Source organism: Sceloporus occidentalis, unplaced genomic scaffold, assembly GCF_023333645.1.
Source record: "Sceloporus occidentalis isolate IW3139 unplaced genomic scaffold, rSceOcc1.0.p SCAF_63, whole genome shotgun sequence".
Classification (NCBI taxonomy): Eukaryota; Metazoa; Chordata; class Lepidosauria; order Squamata; family Phrynosomatidae; genus Sceloporus; species Sceloporus occidentalis.
In genome coordinates this window covers 4,130,028-4,142,570 of record NW_028317043.1, presented here as the reverse complement: position 1 = coordinate 4,142,570, position 12,543 = coordinate 4,130,028, and the positions used below count along the sequence as shown (strand labels likewise).

General features: G+C 39.9%; 2 protein-coding genes across 2 annotated transcripts; one reads left to right on the top strand and one right to left on the bottom strand.

Annotated features, from left to right (window-relative positions):
- Positions 1-941: 941 nt before the first annotated feature.
- LOC149287210 (enkurin-like) lies at positions 942-4,942 on the bottom strand. Its single transcript, XM_089493217.1, has 5 exons — positions 4,866-4,942; positions 3,301-3,446; positions 2,685-2,938; positions 1,719-1,865; positions 942-1,115 (listed from the first exon to the last, which is right to left on the bottom strand). The coding sequence occupies exons 1-5, from the start codon at positions 4,940-4,942 to the stop codon at positions 942-944; spliced, it is 798 nt and encodes a 265-aa protein (XP_089349343.1).
- A 3,995-nt stretch (positions 4,943-8,937) lies between these two features.
- LOC149287209 (threonine synthase-like 1) lies at positions 8,938-11,091 on the top strand. Its single transcript, XM_089493192.1, has one exon. The coding sequence runs from the start codon at positions 9,031-9,033 to the stop codon at positions 11,089-11,091; it is 2,061 nt and encodes a 686-aa protein (XP_089349318.1). The 5' UTR covers positions 8,938-9,030.
- The last annotated feature ends 1,452 nt before the right edge of the window (positions 11,092-12,543 follow it).

Sequence of the window (12,543 nt, the reverse complement as noted above, 5' to 3'; positions counted from 1 at the left end):
TTTTGGTAACCCTTTCAGTAACACAGAAATGTGACTCCCAGTCCAAGCACACGTGTAATGTGAGCTATCGTGTCTTGGAAGGAGTTAAGTGGGACTGGCCGCTATTCCACGTATTTCAAAGACTAGGCTTTGCAAATTGAAACCTCAAAGCATGTCTCCTCTTAACCCATTGTTTGCTAGAGAGGATTCATATGCCTGAGGGTTCTGCCAGAGCCTTTACTATTCCTTCACGATGTAAACCTGCAGCACAGGATACTGTAAGTCAGTGTTAACACTAGTAAAGTTACTCTGAGGTTAGTGTAAACAGTAAGGATAAATGTCCCTCCTGGATTCTGCTTAAAGCGGCCACTAGTGTGTCCAAGTAAAATGGATTTATGTAACAACCATATACAGGATTATAATTTAGGATACTTTTATTATTGTTATACTGAACGGTGGAACCAATGCTGGTCATTTTGCATTGTTTGATATGTTAGGGAATATGTATAAAATACATTAAATAAATGTTGACTTAGTGGTGGCCTAGTGGTGATTACTTGTTCTGTGTTTACCTTGTTATAAATGATGTGGCATTATATGTAATCCAAGACTAGGCAAACAGGTATCTGGATATTTTTACATATATATACACTCTACCTATCCTTCAGTGTGCCCTCTGAGAACAGCTGTAGTCCATGTTACAGGCCTTCAGGATGAACCTAATAAGATCCTAGCCAGTGATCCCTTATATCAATGTAGACCAATATCCAGCATCTTCCCCATAATCCATTTAGGGTATTTCCTTTAGCAGCCAGTATAAAAAGGAAGTTTTACTGATAGACAATGAGCTCTTCAAACCAGTAATGGTACATAAAGAACAACCTTTATTTGCACAAATCCATACAATTTATTCATTCAACAACTCCCTTTTTATCTACTGGTTGTGGTGTTTCAGTAGTCAGCTAGTTATTTGCAACATAGATAACCCTGTGTCTTTCTAGTAGCTCGATGTCTTGTTCTAACAGCTTCATTTCTGCTTCCAATCTTTCTTTGTATGCCTTTTTAGTAGGGGTATCAATCACAACCGAAAGAGCTTGATAGTCATGGTGCAAGCTATCCCAATTTCTCTTCAGACCCTAGAAAACAAATCAACTGCAATTCACAACCTGATAATAGGTTAAATATAACATAATAGGGAGATGCAGATCCCGAGAGCATGAATTTAAGACGGCTGCCCCCATGTTATGACTGATAAACACAAGATTTTGGGAAAATTACAGAAATGCAGTAATTAGCAGCAGTGTGCATAGCACCAGAAGTCATGGGACCCATTGTGTCTCTTGTAAATTTCCTGTCGTGTTCCATAACCCACATGACCTAAACTGAAATTGGAAACATACTATTTCTGTTAATACTATTATACTAACTAAATATTTATAGCATCCCCTTTGTTATTTATCTTCATGAAATAGTACAGTGAAGCTTGATTTTTAGTTTGAAAAGTGAGGTATTTTTACTGCTATACTGAGGGTTTTATCCCAGTATGTGGACTATTTATTGAATTAGATTTCTAAGCTGCTTCACGTCTGCTCCCTTTATCTTTTAGCATGCCTTTTTCAGTTGGGGTATTAACTCCAGTTGAATAAACACATGTTCCTTTCCACCTCAGTCTTTTAATTAACCTACTAGTCTTGCTGTATGTGGATAAAAAGACCAACTAGTTTTGGCTTTAAACGCACCTCAAGTGTAGACTGCTTTTCTTCCTCAGAAAGCTGTTTCATTGCGCCCATCTTAAGACGCTCTTTGATATAAGCATCATACTCTTCTTGTGCTCTTCTTACCTCCTCATTTCTCTTCACTAAGTATTCTGGAGTAGATCCAAAATCCTGCAGGGAGAATGCAACATTACAGAACCAATAGTCCTTAAAATACACAGCGTTTATCAATATCATAAAAGGAAAAATGCATTGAATGCTGAAAAATGTTTAAAACCACAATAATGAAAATAAAATGCATATAAATAAATAAAAAGGCCTTCTTGTTAAGCATGTTTCTGGAAAAAAAATCACAAAGATCTAAATAAATATAATTTTTAATTTATCCCCACCAACAAAGAACGCCTATCCTATGCAATCTCATTTCCTAAAAGTTAATTGGACTAGTGGCTGCTCAATACTCCCAAATTAAGAATAAGTAAATAACTTATATAAAATCCCTGGCTACACCTTGAAGAAGGAGGGTCATAGACTTTCTTTCCACAAGTCAGGAATAAATTAGGGTGTTGTATTATTTATGATTATTACCCTATTATTTGTTATTAACCCTGTCCAACAACACTCTCGCTTAGATGATCTTTCCTGCTCATTAACAAGCAGTGTGTTGGTTAAGAAATGTACGTGCTTGCTCCTTTCTGTTTAATTAGGGATCTAGTTTATGATGGGGTGAATAACAAGAACTAAAGCAAAGTTTCATCGCAAGTTTATACAAGTAGGGTTTCTAGAAATACACACATTGCTCTTTTTTTCATCTTGGTGGATTTTGGAGCTGATTAAGTTTAATCATGTTTTACAATTCTGTATTTCCTCCCCCTTTTTGTGAAAGAAAAGGATGTATGCGGATGTCAGCTTGGATTTTAATGAATCACAATATCCCTTGAATCTTGTACTACATTGTGTTGCTTTCTCATTAACAATGAGAAATATCACCTTTTTCTTAATATATTTGGGAGTTAGTCCTGAAGTTTCAAGCAGGTGCTTATCCCCCTTCTTGGTATCCACATAGATAGGTTGTGGCTTCTTAGGCACAGCCATGACAGCTTCCACTACATTGGTTTTGATGAAACTCTTGTTTGAATGCACTCCCATCACTGGCTGCTCCGTGTGCTGGGGAACGGGGGGGCGTTTATTTCCTTCATTCAGACACTTGGGGGCTTTTTCTGTGGAAGCAAGCAAAGCACTTTCTTGTTTTTTGTACAAGAAAGTAGAAAAAAACACTTTAGTCTTTCAAAAGACGCGGTGCTCGCTGAGGCTCTGCAGATCACCGGAGAATAAAGAAGAAAGAAAATGAAGACTGAGAGGACAGGAAGACAAAGAAGAAAAAGAAGTCGAACCGTGGAGACAGGGAGAAGGCAGGGAGACGTAGAGACAGTGAGAAAGAGTTGTCACAGACAGTGAGTGACAACTAATTTAATTCCAAATTTAATTTTGTCCAAACTGATAGACGAATGGACCAAAAATGAGCCTGAATCATTTTTGGTCCATGTGCACAAGTCTAATATTTACAACTTGAACCATAATCTAATTCTCTGTTAAAGTAACTTACTGTGTGACAGCTTTATTTCATGTGTATGTTTCTGTAGGTATTCCTTTGGAGAAGGAACTTCGACCTTAGCTGGTCCCATGGTTTTGTAGGCAGCTTTATTCCTTTGCTCCTCTGCTTTGACAGAACCCTGGAATGTTGAAATGTACCTGTAAAAATAATAGAGACCATCATTATAATAACTTTTTAGATTTTTCTTCTCCCTGTACCAACTGTAACATAAATATTTCAGTGTATGTTATATGATGTACATAAATCTTCTGGCCTTTAAATGTATTCTGGCAGCTCCTAAAAAGGATCATTTTTTGTTTTTGTTTTATAAATGTCTTGTTTGGAGAGGTTTTCTGTTGAAGGAACAATCCAGTAACTGAACTTACCATCCATAGGCCTAAAACACCAGCGTATCCATAGTCATACCACGTGAAACCTGGAACTTAACCACGTATTTAGCATCATGCATGCAAGCGTGTTTCAGAATTTTATAAACGCATCCCCTGTAGACAGAGGCTGAGTTTCTCTTGAGTCCTATGAACATCTGGAAGCAGAGGTCTTGTGAATTATGTAGTTACAGGACAGAAAGAGACCAGAAACACAGAGAGCGCTGGATTTTTTTGTTTGCTTTTCCTATATGTTCCCCAAATCCTTATAGCATTTAGCATAACAAAATTAGTTAAAACCACTTATAGTTCATTTTTTTGGTTGCCAATCACTGTAGTTGGAAAAACTGCAGAATGTGCAGGACTTGTTTTATATTATTACAGGTATTAGTTTTCTGCCTTATTCTGTCCCCTTATGAAGGCTGCCAGAAGCCCCCCAAAAAACTTAATGAGCCCAATAATAAAAAAATACTTGATAAAGGTGAGAGATTTGCTTTATTGTCACAGTACCACGTTAAAGTGTTTAGGAGGAATCTGGTTTTCCCCACAAATTATTTTTGGGGACACATTTTAAAATACGCATATGCATAAAAGACACATAGAATACAATGGCAGATAAGAACAATACACCCCATTAGTCGGCCCATTTCTCCTAATATAAAGACTTAATCTTTGGTCTTAGAATCAGGATAGCTTTATGCACATCCCATACACGTTTATTAACATATTAGCCTCTACCACTTCCGCTGGAAGGCTGTTCTGTTTATCTACCACCCACCCAGTAAACAAAAAACATCCTTACATTACATCTAAAACTCTGACCCTCTTCTTTTAGACTATGACCTCTTGTTCTATGAGGTCTCCTTCTTTGAAATAAACTTCCCTCCTGTACTTTAAGTAGTTAAATGTTTCTATCGCTTCCCTCTCTCTTCTCCTGCCATCTATAGATGTCTTTAATGAAAAGCTCAATAGGATCCGAATCTATATGGATAAAAATCATAAAGTGTAACGTAAAATAAAATATATGAGCTTAACGCGCTTCTTTGGGCCCACAATAAAACAATCAGCCATCAACATCAAATTAATGTATATATTTTTTAATAATGTTTGTCTTCATTACACTGCATAATATTATGGTTCACAAAATGTACTTACTAATGAAATACAGCACTGAGGGTATTTCATACACACCTGGGTGGCTTGGGTTTTTTAACCTCTTCTTTAGGGATTAGGTTATAAATAGTTTCGTCAGGATGAAAGTCCTTCATCTTGCTTAATTTCCTTGAGTTCAAAAAATAAATGTTTTTGAATGAAACCTGAAAATAAAATCCTCTTCTTGTCTCCTTTCCCGGCTTCTGAAAAGCTCTGTCTCTGAGGAGGATGGAAAGAAAGCCCTTGGTTACTTTCTGTTGCACAAACTGTTGTTATGGAGACCGTTTCTCCTCAGCGTCACGTTGTTTACCTGCCCTTGCTTTTTTTTTTTTTTTAAACAAACTTTACTTAAATAACAATTTACAAAGTTTCACTCTCCCATTTGCTTGGCATGTCAAGCACAATTATACATCTTTAAAATGCAACAATGTTTTCCCATTAAGAGTTTTAGATACTAAATATCCCTCCAATTTAGGATGCTGAGGGTTGGTATTAAAATTACTGGATAAATGTCTTTTTCTTTTTGGATGATGCACAGGAAACATTTGATAATGCTTGAATCATTACGCCATCTTCTGCTCAAAGCGATAGTTGCCATACTGGCTATTTGCTAGGACTGTTCTGGTAAATAAAGGACTGTTGGCATCTGTGCTGATGGTTTACTTCACATTCTGATTACGTTACAGATGGAATTGTTCATGGTTTCCATGAAAACAGCTAAGTGACCCCAAACATTTGAGCCATAGTGTATGTTTCTGACATCTCATACCTGCCAACTGTCCAATTTTCTGTGGGGATCATGGGCCGTTTGGGAAGATCTCTTCTGTCTGTAACGTTGATGGAGGACTGTGCTGTTGCAACAAAGACCTCCATCGCAGCTCTGCATGGCCGCCTCACAACAAGCAGCTAAGCACCGCGGTCCTGCCACACACCCCAGCAATGTTTGTATTCTTAAAATGTTGGGGTCTATGCCTACAAACCCCTCTAAATTACAAGTAGCCAGGGAAGGTCACATGAGAGGCTTTACCAAGAATGGGACTATTTGACAATCGTCAAACTGAATAAGGCATTCGGAAGGCGAGTGTGTTTTATTTAGACATCATTTAGAAACACATTTTGTTTGTAGAACACTGTGATACACTCATTCTGAGCTTCTATGAAAGGGGGACTTTACGGAAGGAAACAGGGAACAATAGAATTGTCCCCATTAAAATAAAAGGAGGTATGAAAACCTTGTTAACACAGATACCTTGGGCCCCAATGTAGTAGGGAGTAGGGAGACTGGTAGGTATACATATCTGGGAACTTATTGGCTCCGCCTACGAGGAACCCCTCATTGCGAGATGCGGGTAGGAGGTCCCACTAACATCAGTGGACGGTCCCGCTGACGTTGGGGGCATGCTCTTTTTGATGGGGAAGTGTGCTGGGAATGGGGCGCGCCGCTTCCGCAACCAAGAGTTTCCCCTTAATGACCCGGAGAAGTGACAGGAGTCTCCGGGCCAATCCTGGAAAGTTCCCAGGTCCGCTGCTATACCAAAGAGAGGAGTTTAGCAACTCTGCAAGTTTTTCATCTGCAGGGGACAGGGAGCCCTGGGGGACCGAAAATGTAAGGTTAAGACAAATAATGGCAAGACTGCTACTTTCAATCATGCGCAACCCATGCATTCCCAAGCGTCAGACAAACTAGCTGTCCGTGACGGCAGCTGTTCCTAGAGGAACTTAATTGAGAGCTATATTTGACAGATATGAAACCCTGCGCGGCTGAATAGTCTCCCCAGAGCCCATAACACTTCTCTATGCATCTCTGTGAAATTAAGGGATATGACCATAACTCTGCAGCATCTCTACACGCAACACAATCATGTGACGGTACCCTTTCTCAAAATGTTTTATTGCACTTGCCAGGAGCACATTGTGAAATAAATAAGGGGCCGCAGCTGAGATTCTCAAACAATCTAACACATTTCTGGAGTTATGTAGAAAAATTGATCTGGAGTATAAGGGGTAAGTCTCCATATCTGCCAAACTTCCCGGATTTCCTGGAGTAACCTATTTATTGCTGTATCCATAAACATTGTGACTTTTAGGTCTGTAGAACACTGTGATAAACTTATACCAAGGAAGCAGTCAGGGGAGGAAAGAAGGACTTTGGGGTTTGGATCCCAAAGAGGGACTCTACTTCCTAAGCAGAGACACTTGGTAGGTATGCACTTTGTAAATAATACACTCGGTTGGCCAGTTGGCACGCTGAGACCGGGGGTCCTCCTTACAGACACATGAAAGTCTGCTTGTAGCTCTCATAGAAAATGGAGCAAAACCACCATGGGTAATCCGATTCTCCCATCAACCTCCAAATGAAAACAGGGAGCTGCCTAGGAAAATGTGGGGCTCTATACACGTATGATTTATGACTGCCGAGCCAGTTTTGCTTTAGGCTTGCACCATGGAAATCAGGCTAATGCGTGTTTTTCCTCCTCCGCTCCCACAATCATTAGAATACACACGCTGAAGACAGAAGAGGTGCCCTTTTAAATCCACCAGACGTGTTTCCCCTTTAAGAAGCAGCAGCAGAGTGAAGCATGATGGGAGTGGCAGATGGGCAGGGCCTGCAGCACGTATAGTGACGTATATTATGCTTTGATAGCCGTGGCCATGTGCTTACGCCCTTAGGTGTGCAGATCGGGTGAGATATACCGTATGTGGCATGTCTGGAATTGTAAATGTACGCCGCTTTTACTGTATTCGGAGCTTCCCGTAGATTTCAGTTAGCATGTGAATTGCCCCGCGTTACTTACTAATGTATGTAAACGTGCGTCACTTTTAATTATTCACCTGATTCATGTTTTTTTTTCTCCTATTAATAAAATAATGTTTAAATACAAAAACATTCTGCGTGCCGAGTAAGCTGCTGACCACAATCATTGGTGTACTTCATGAACCCTTTCAGTGCCAGGAGAGCATAGAACGCCGGGGAAGTGGCTCCGTTTATTTGTATTAACCCTCTGATCTGCTAACCAGAAGCAGACGCGAGACGAATAAAAATGCCAGGTGATAGCTAGAAAGAATGCCATCTGAAACGCATAGATTAGCTCGTTACCCTGTAAACATTCAAACATTTCTGAAAAGAATATGCTATAATAAAGCAGGCAGGGTGCTGGGTTGTATAGCGGGAGGGATTAGTAGCAAGAAGAGAGAGGTGGGATTTTTACAGATCCCTGGTCAGACCTCACCTGTATTGTGTACGGTCCTGGGGACCCCGTCTTCAGAAGGATACAAAATATCAGGAAGGATTAAGGGGACTCTATGTATAGAATGGAGGAGAGACGAGAGAGGGGGATGTGATAGAAACATTTAAATACATACAGGTTTTAACAAACTACAGGAGGACTTTTTATTTCAAAGGAGGAGAAATGTTAGAACAAGAGGCCATAATCTAAAACTAGGGTGAGAGTTGTAGGGTAGTAAGGGTAGTAGCTAAATGGAACATCCTCCTGGCAGAAGTGGCAGAGGCTAATACAGTGGGGGAATTTAAACATGAATGAGACATGCATAAAACTATAATGATTAAGGTCTGCATTTTACATCGGGATAAATTGGACAGACCAGTGGGCTAAAATGTTTTCGTTTGCCGTCGATGTCCATGAATGTTTGTTTATTCATGGTCTTTGTTATTTGTCTTGCTACGGATCATTCTTATTCTGTGATTGACTTGAATGCATTTATTAGGTTGCATTTTTTTTTGGTCCTTTAGAGAAGTTTGCCAACTTTAGATTAATGGTTCCATGACTTGATAAACTCATTTTGAGCAAAATAATAGGTGAGATAGGCTTATATAGAAACCCATGTATTTATTTCTACTAATTGGGGATATCCATCCTGTCTTTAGGAAGGTTCCAGTGCACCAGCTTTGGTAAAATTGATAACACAAAATTTTTACATTTCCACTTCATGATTGGCCAAGATCCATTGTAATATTTTTTTGCCTTTTAAATAATTTTTTCCCTTTTTTTTCAGCTGCCTTTTCTTGGATTTTGTTTACCGGTTTCCATACTTGAAACTAACAACAAACATGCCTTTATTTAATGTACAGTCAGCATCTAGTTTGCTAAAGCTATTCTTTTCAAAGCCCTTGAAACATTCAGAACTCCGGAAATTATGGTTATCAACTCACAGCTCTCTCTTAGGAGACAAAAATCTTATACTTATGGGACCTCCAGGCTCTGGGAAGACATCAGTAGGTCGAGTACTTGGCCAGAAGCTGGGCTGCCCAGTCATAGATGTTGACGATGATGTCCTTGAAAAAAACTGGAACATGAGTGTTTCAGACAAATTGCAGGATGTTGGCGATGAACAATTTTTAGAAGAGGAAGGAAAAGCCCTTTTAAAGTTTTCGGCATCTGGAAGTGTAATTTCCCTTACTGGGTCCAACCCTCTTAACGCTCGTAGCATGGAGCACACAAGGAAAAATGGAATAGTTGTTTATCTAGATGTTCAAGCAGAGGATATTGTTGAGAGGCTTGAAGTTATGAAAGTCAATCGCATTGTTGGCCAAAAGTCCGGAGCTTCAATTGGTGACATACTTCGGAAAAGGAAACATTTCTATAAAAAATGGCATGATGTGCGTGTGCTTTGCCAGACCGGGGACAGTATAGAAGTTCTGGCTGACAAAGTAATTGGTGCTGTTAAAAGATATCAGAACCTTGAGTTGGAAACATTTGTTTCCACTAGGTGTACACGTTCAGATCTAAACCCACAAAAGGACAACATCAAATACTTCTGTGATGCTGTTCTGGAAGGTTTGAGTCCTGACGGTGGACTGTATGTCCCAGAAAAAGGTCTGCCAGAGCTCACACCAGGGGAATGGCAGCGATTAGTTAAGTCAACATACACTGAGAGAGCACAGATAATATTAGAAAGATGCATACATCCTGCTGATGTCCCTCCAGTTGTCCTGGGAGAAATTATCGAGAAAGCTTATGGAGAAAATTTTGCTTGTAATAAAGTTGCTCCGGTAAGACACTTGGTGGGAAACCAGTATGTTCTTGAACTTTTTCATGGACCAACAGCATCCTTTAAGGATTTAGCCTTGCAGTTCATGCCTCATTTATTTGCTTACTGTATTCCGAAAATGGGTAACTATCTTGTCCTTGTAGCCACTTCTGGAGACACCGGTAGCGCTGTTTTGGACGGCTTTAGTCGCATCGATGACATTGACAAACAAAGAATTGCTGTCTTTTGTCTGTATCCCGAAAATGGAATAAGCCCTATACAAAAATCACAAATACTTGCTTGCCAAGGACAGAATGGACTGGCATTGGGAGTGCAATCTGATTTTGATTTCTGCCAGACTGCCATAAAAGAAATGTTTAATAACGCTGACTACACCGGCTTTCTGACTGCTGAATATGGAACCGTTTTAAGTACTGCTAATTCAATAAACTGGGCAAGACTGCTCCCCCAGGTTATCTACCACGCATCTGCATACCTTGACCTTGTTAGCCAAGGTGTAGTCACGTTTGGAAGCCCAGTTGACGTATGCATTCCCACAGGAAACTTTGGTAACATATTAGCTGCCTTCTATGCCAGGCAAATGGGAATACCTATCCGAAAATTTATTTGTGCCTCTAACCAAAATCATATTTTAACTGACTTTATAAAAACAGGGCACTATGATCTCAGGGGTAGACAACTACAGCTGTCATCTTCTCCTGCAATTGACATTCTCAAGTCCTCCAACTTAGAAAGATATTTGCATTTCATTTCAAACAACGATGGGCATCTTGTTAGAGAGCTCTATGGACAGTTGCAAAATCAGGGCCACTTCCGGTTGCCGAATAACTTGGCTCAGCTTCTACGTCAGGATCTGGTTGGTGACTGGTGTTCCGAGAAAGACTGTTTAGCTGCGATCCATTCAGTCTACAATGCAACGGGATACATTTTAGACACCCATACAGCTGTTGCCAAAGTGGTGGCGGACAGAGTGCAGGACAGGACTTGTCCAGTTCTCATCTCGTGTACTGCTCATTACTCCAAGTTTGCACCTGTTATTTTACAAGCCTTGGGTATTGACAATGTTAAACAAAGCCCTTTAAACCAGCTTCATATACTGGATTCCTTCAAGCCTTTGCCGCCCGCTCACACGACCCTGCTAACCACGCTGAAACAGAAAGACAGGCAGACAAGAGAGAATTGCAGGGCTGATTCAAACATTGTGATGGGCCATGTGGAAAACTTCATTCAAAATCAATTTTTGAAAGCCCTCTAACGTTTTATATCACAGATGCTTGATAAGGAACAAAGCAATAGCTGCGTAGTTTCCACCAAAACATATTAGTAGCACGAGTATTTAAAGAAACATTTAACTCTTAGAAATATACATATATATATATATATATATATATATATACATTGTAAACTTCTGCCAAAATATATAGCGTTCACATTGGCTGTAATAGTGCAGCATGCGCCCCTGTTTACTCAGCAAGTGGCCTTAAAGGCAAAATGAATCCCCAGTCCATTGTTGGTGTGAATCAAATAAAATCAGTTAAACTCTTGTATAAATATGCATTATCAATATCAATAATTGTTAGGTACTGACAAATATAAATTAAAATATATTAATATTAACCTTTTTACTTTATTTACAAGTTAAATACAGCTTTAACCCATTAAAGGATTACAAGCCAATAAAGACCACCAAAATTCTATTGCTTATCTTGCAGAAAGAAAGGCATTTTGTACACTCTTGTACCCTGCAAGTATTGTTTAGTTGTGACAGGACAATAAACAGTTTACCATTAAATTTTGTTAGTTTTCATTAAAAAGGACCATAAATAAAGGGGGATCCTGTCTAGTTATCTTGGGAAGTTATTCAAAATACTGTTTTGGACTGGCGCAGGCTCTGTCATCAGAAATCTTGTGGCCCAGTACGTACTTAACACTGTACACTTACACACACATTCTTTCTTTTGCCCTCCTTCCAGATGCCACTAAGCCTAAGCTCACCCCTGCCACAAGAACACCATACCCTGGCACACAAACTTGTGATAATATCATACGCTGACACACACACATGCTAATACCAAATACTAACACGGATACACTCATGCTAACACCATAGGCTAACATACACTTACACACTCTGTCATACTGTAATAGACACACAACATACTAACATCTTATGCTCACAAACATTAACACCTGCACAGGCATGCTAACCCCATACACCAGTACACACTCTAACACTACATCCGGATATACACACTCCTGCTAAGGCCATACAGTAACAGACACACAAGACCTACTTAGTGACGGAAAAAAAATGCTGGGAGGCTCACCTGTCTGGGAGCAGTTGATGTATCTGGTGTTAGGGGCCAGATGAGGTCCCCTTACACTAGTGTCTCTACTACCATGAGGTCATGTAATGCACCTTATATGACCCCAACTGCATTCAAGTAGCGGGCCTGGCCTCCCTGCTCTTTCAGGTGAGCATCTTCATATCATTGCTGAGCGTACCCCCCAGATGGCAGCCCTAAGTAATGTATTACCATACGGCATACCTGTGCAAAGAGGCACACGATACACACCTGTTAGAGAATGCATGTGACGTTAGTGGGTTTCCACGGGTTACCTATTCTAACCGGTCTTACTCCGTTCCTCAAGGTAATCTTTGTGTGACTGCTGTATAGATATCATTGCTTTTGTGCCTAGCACAATA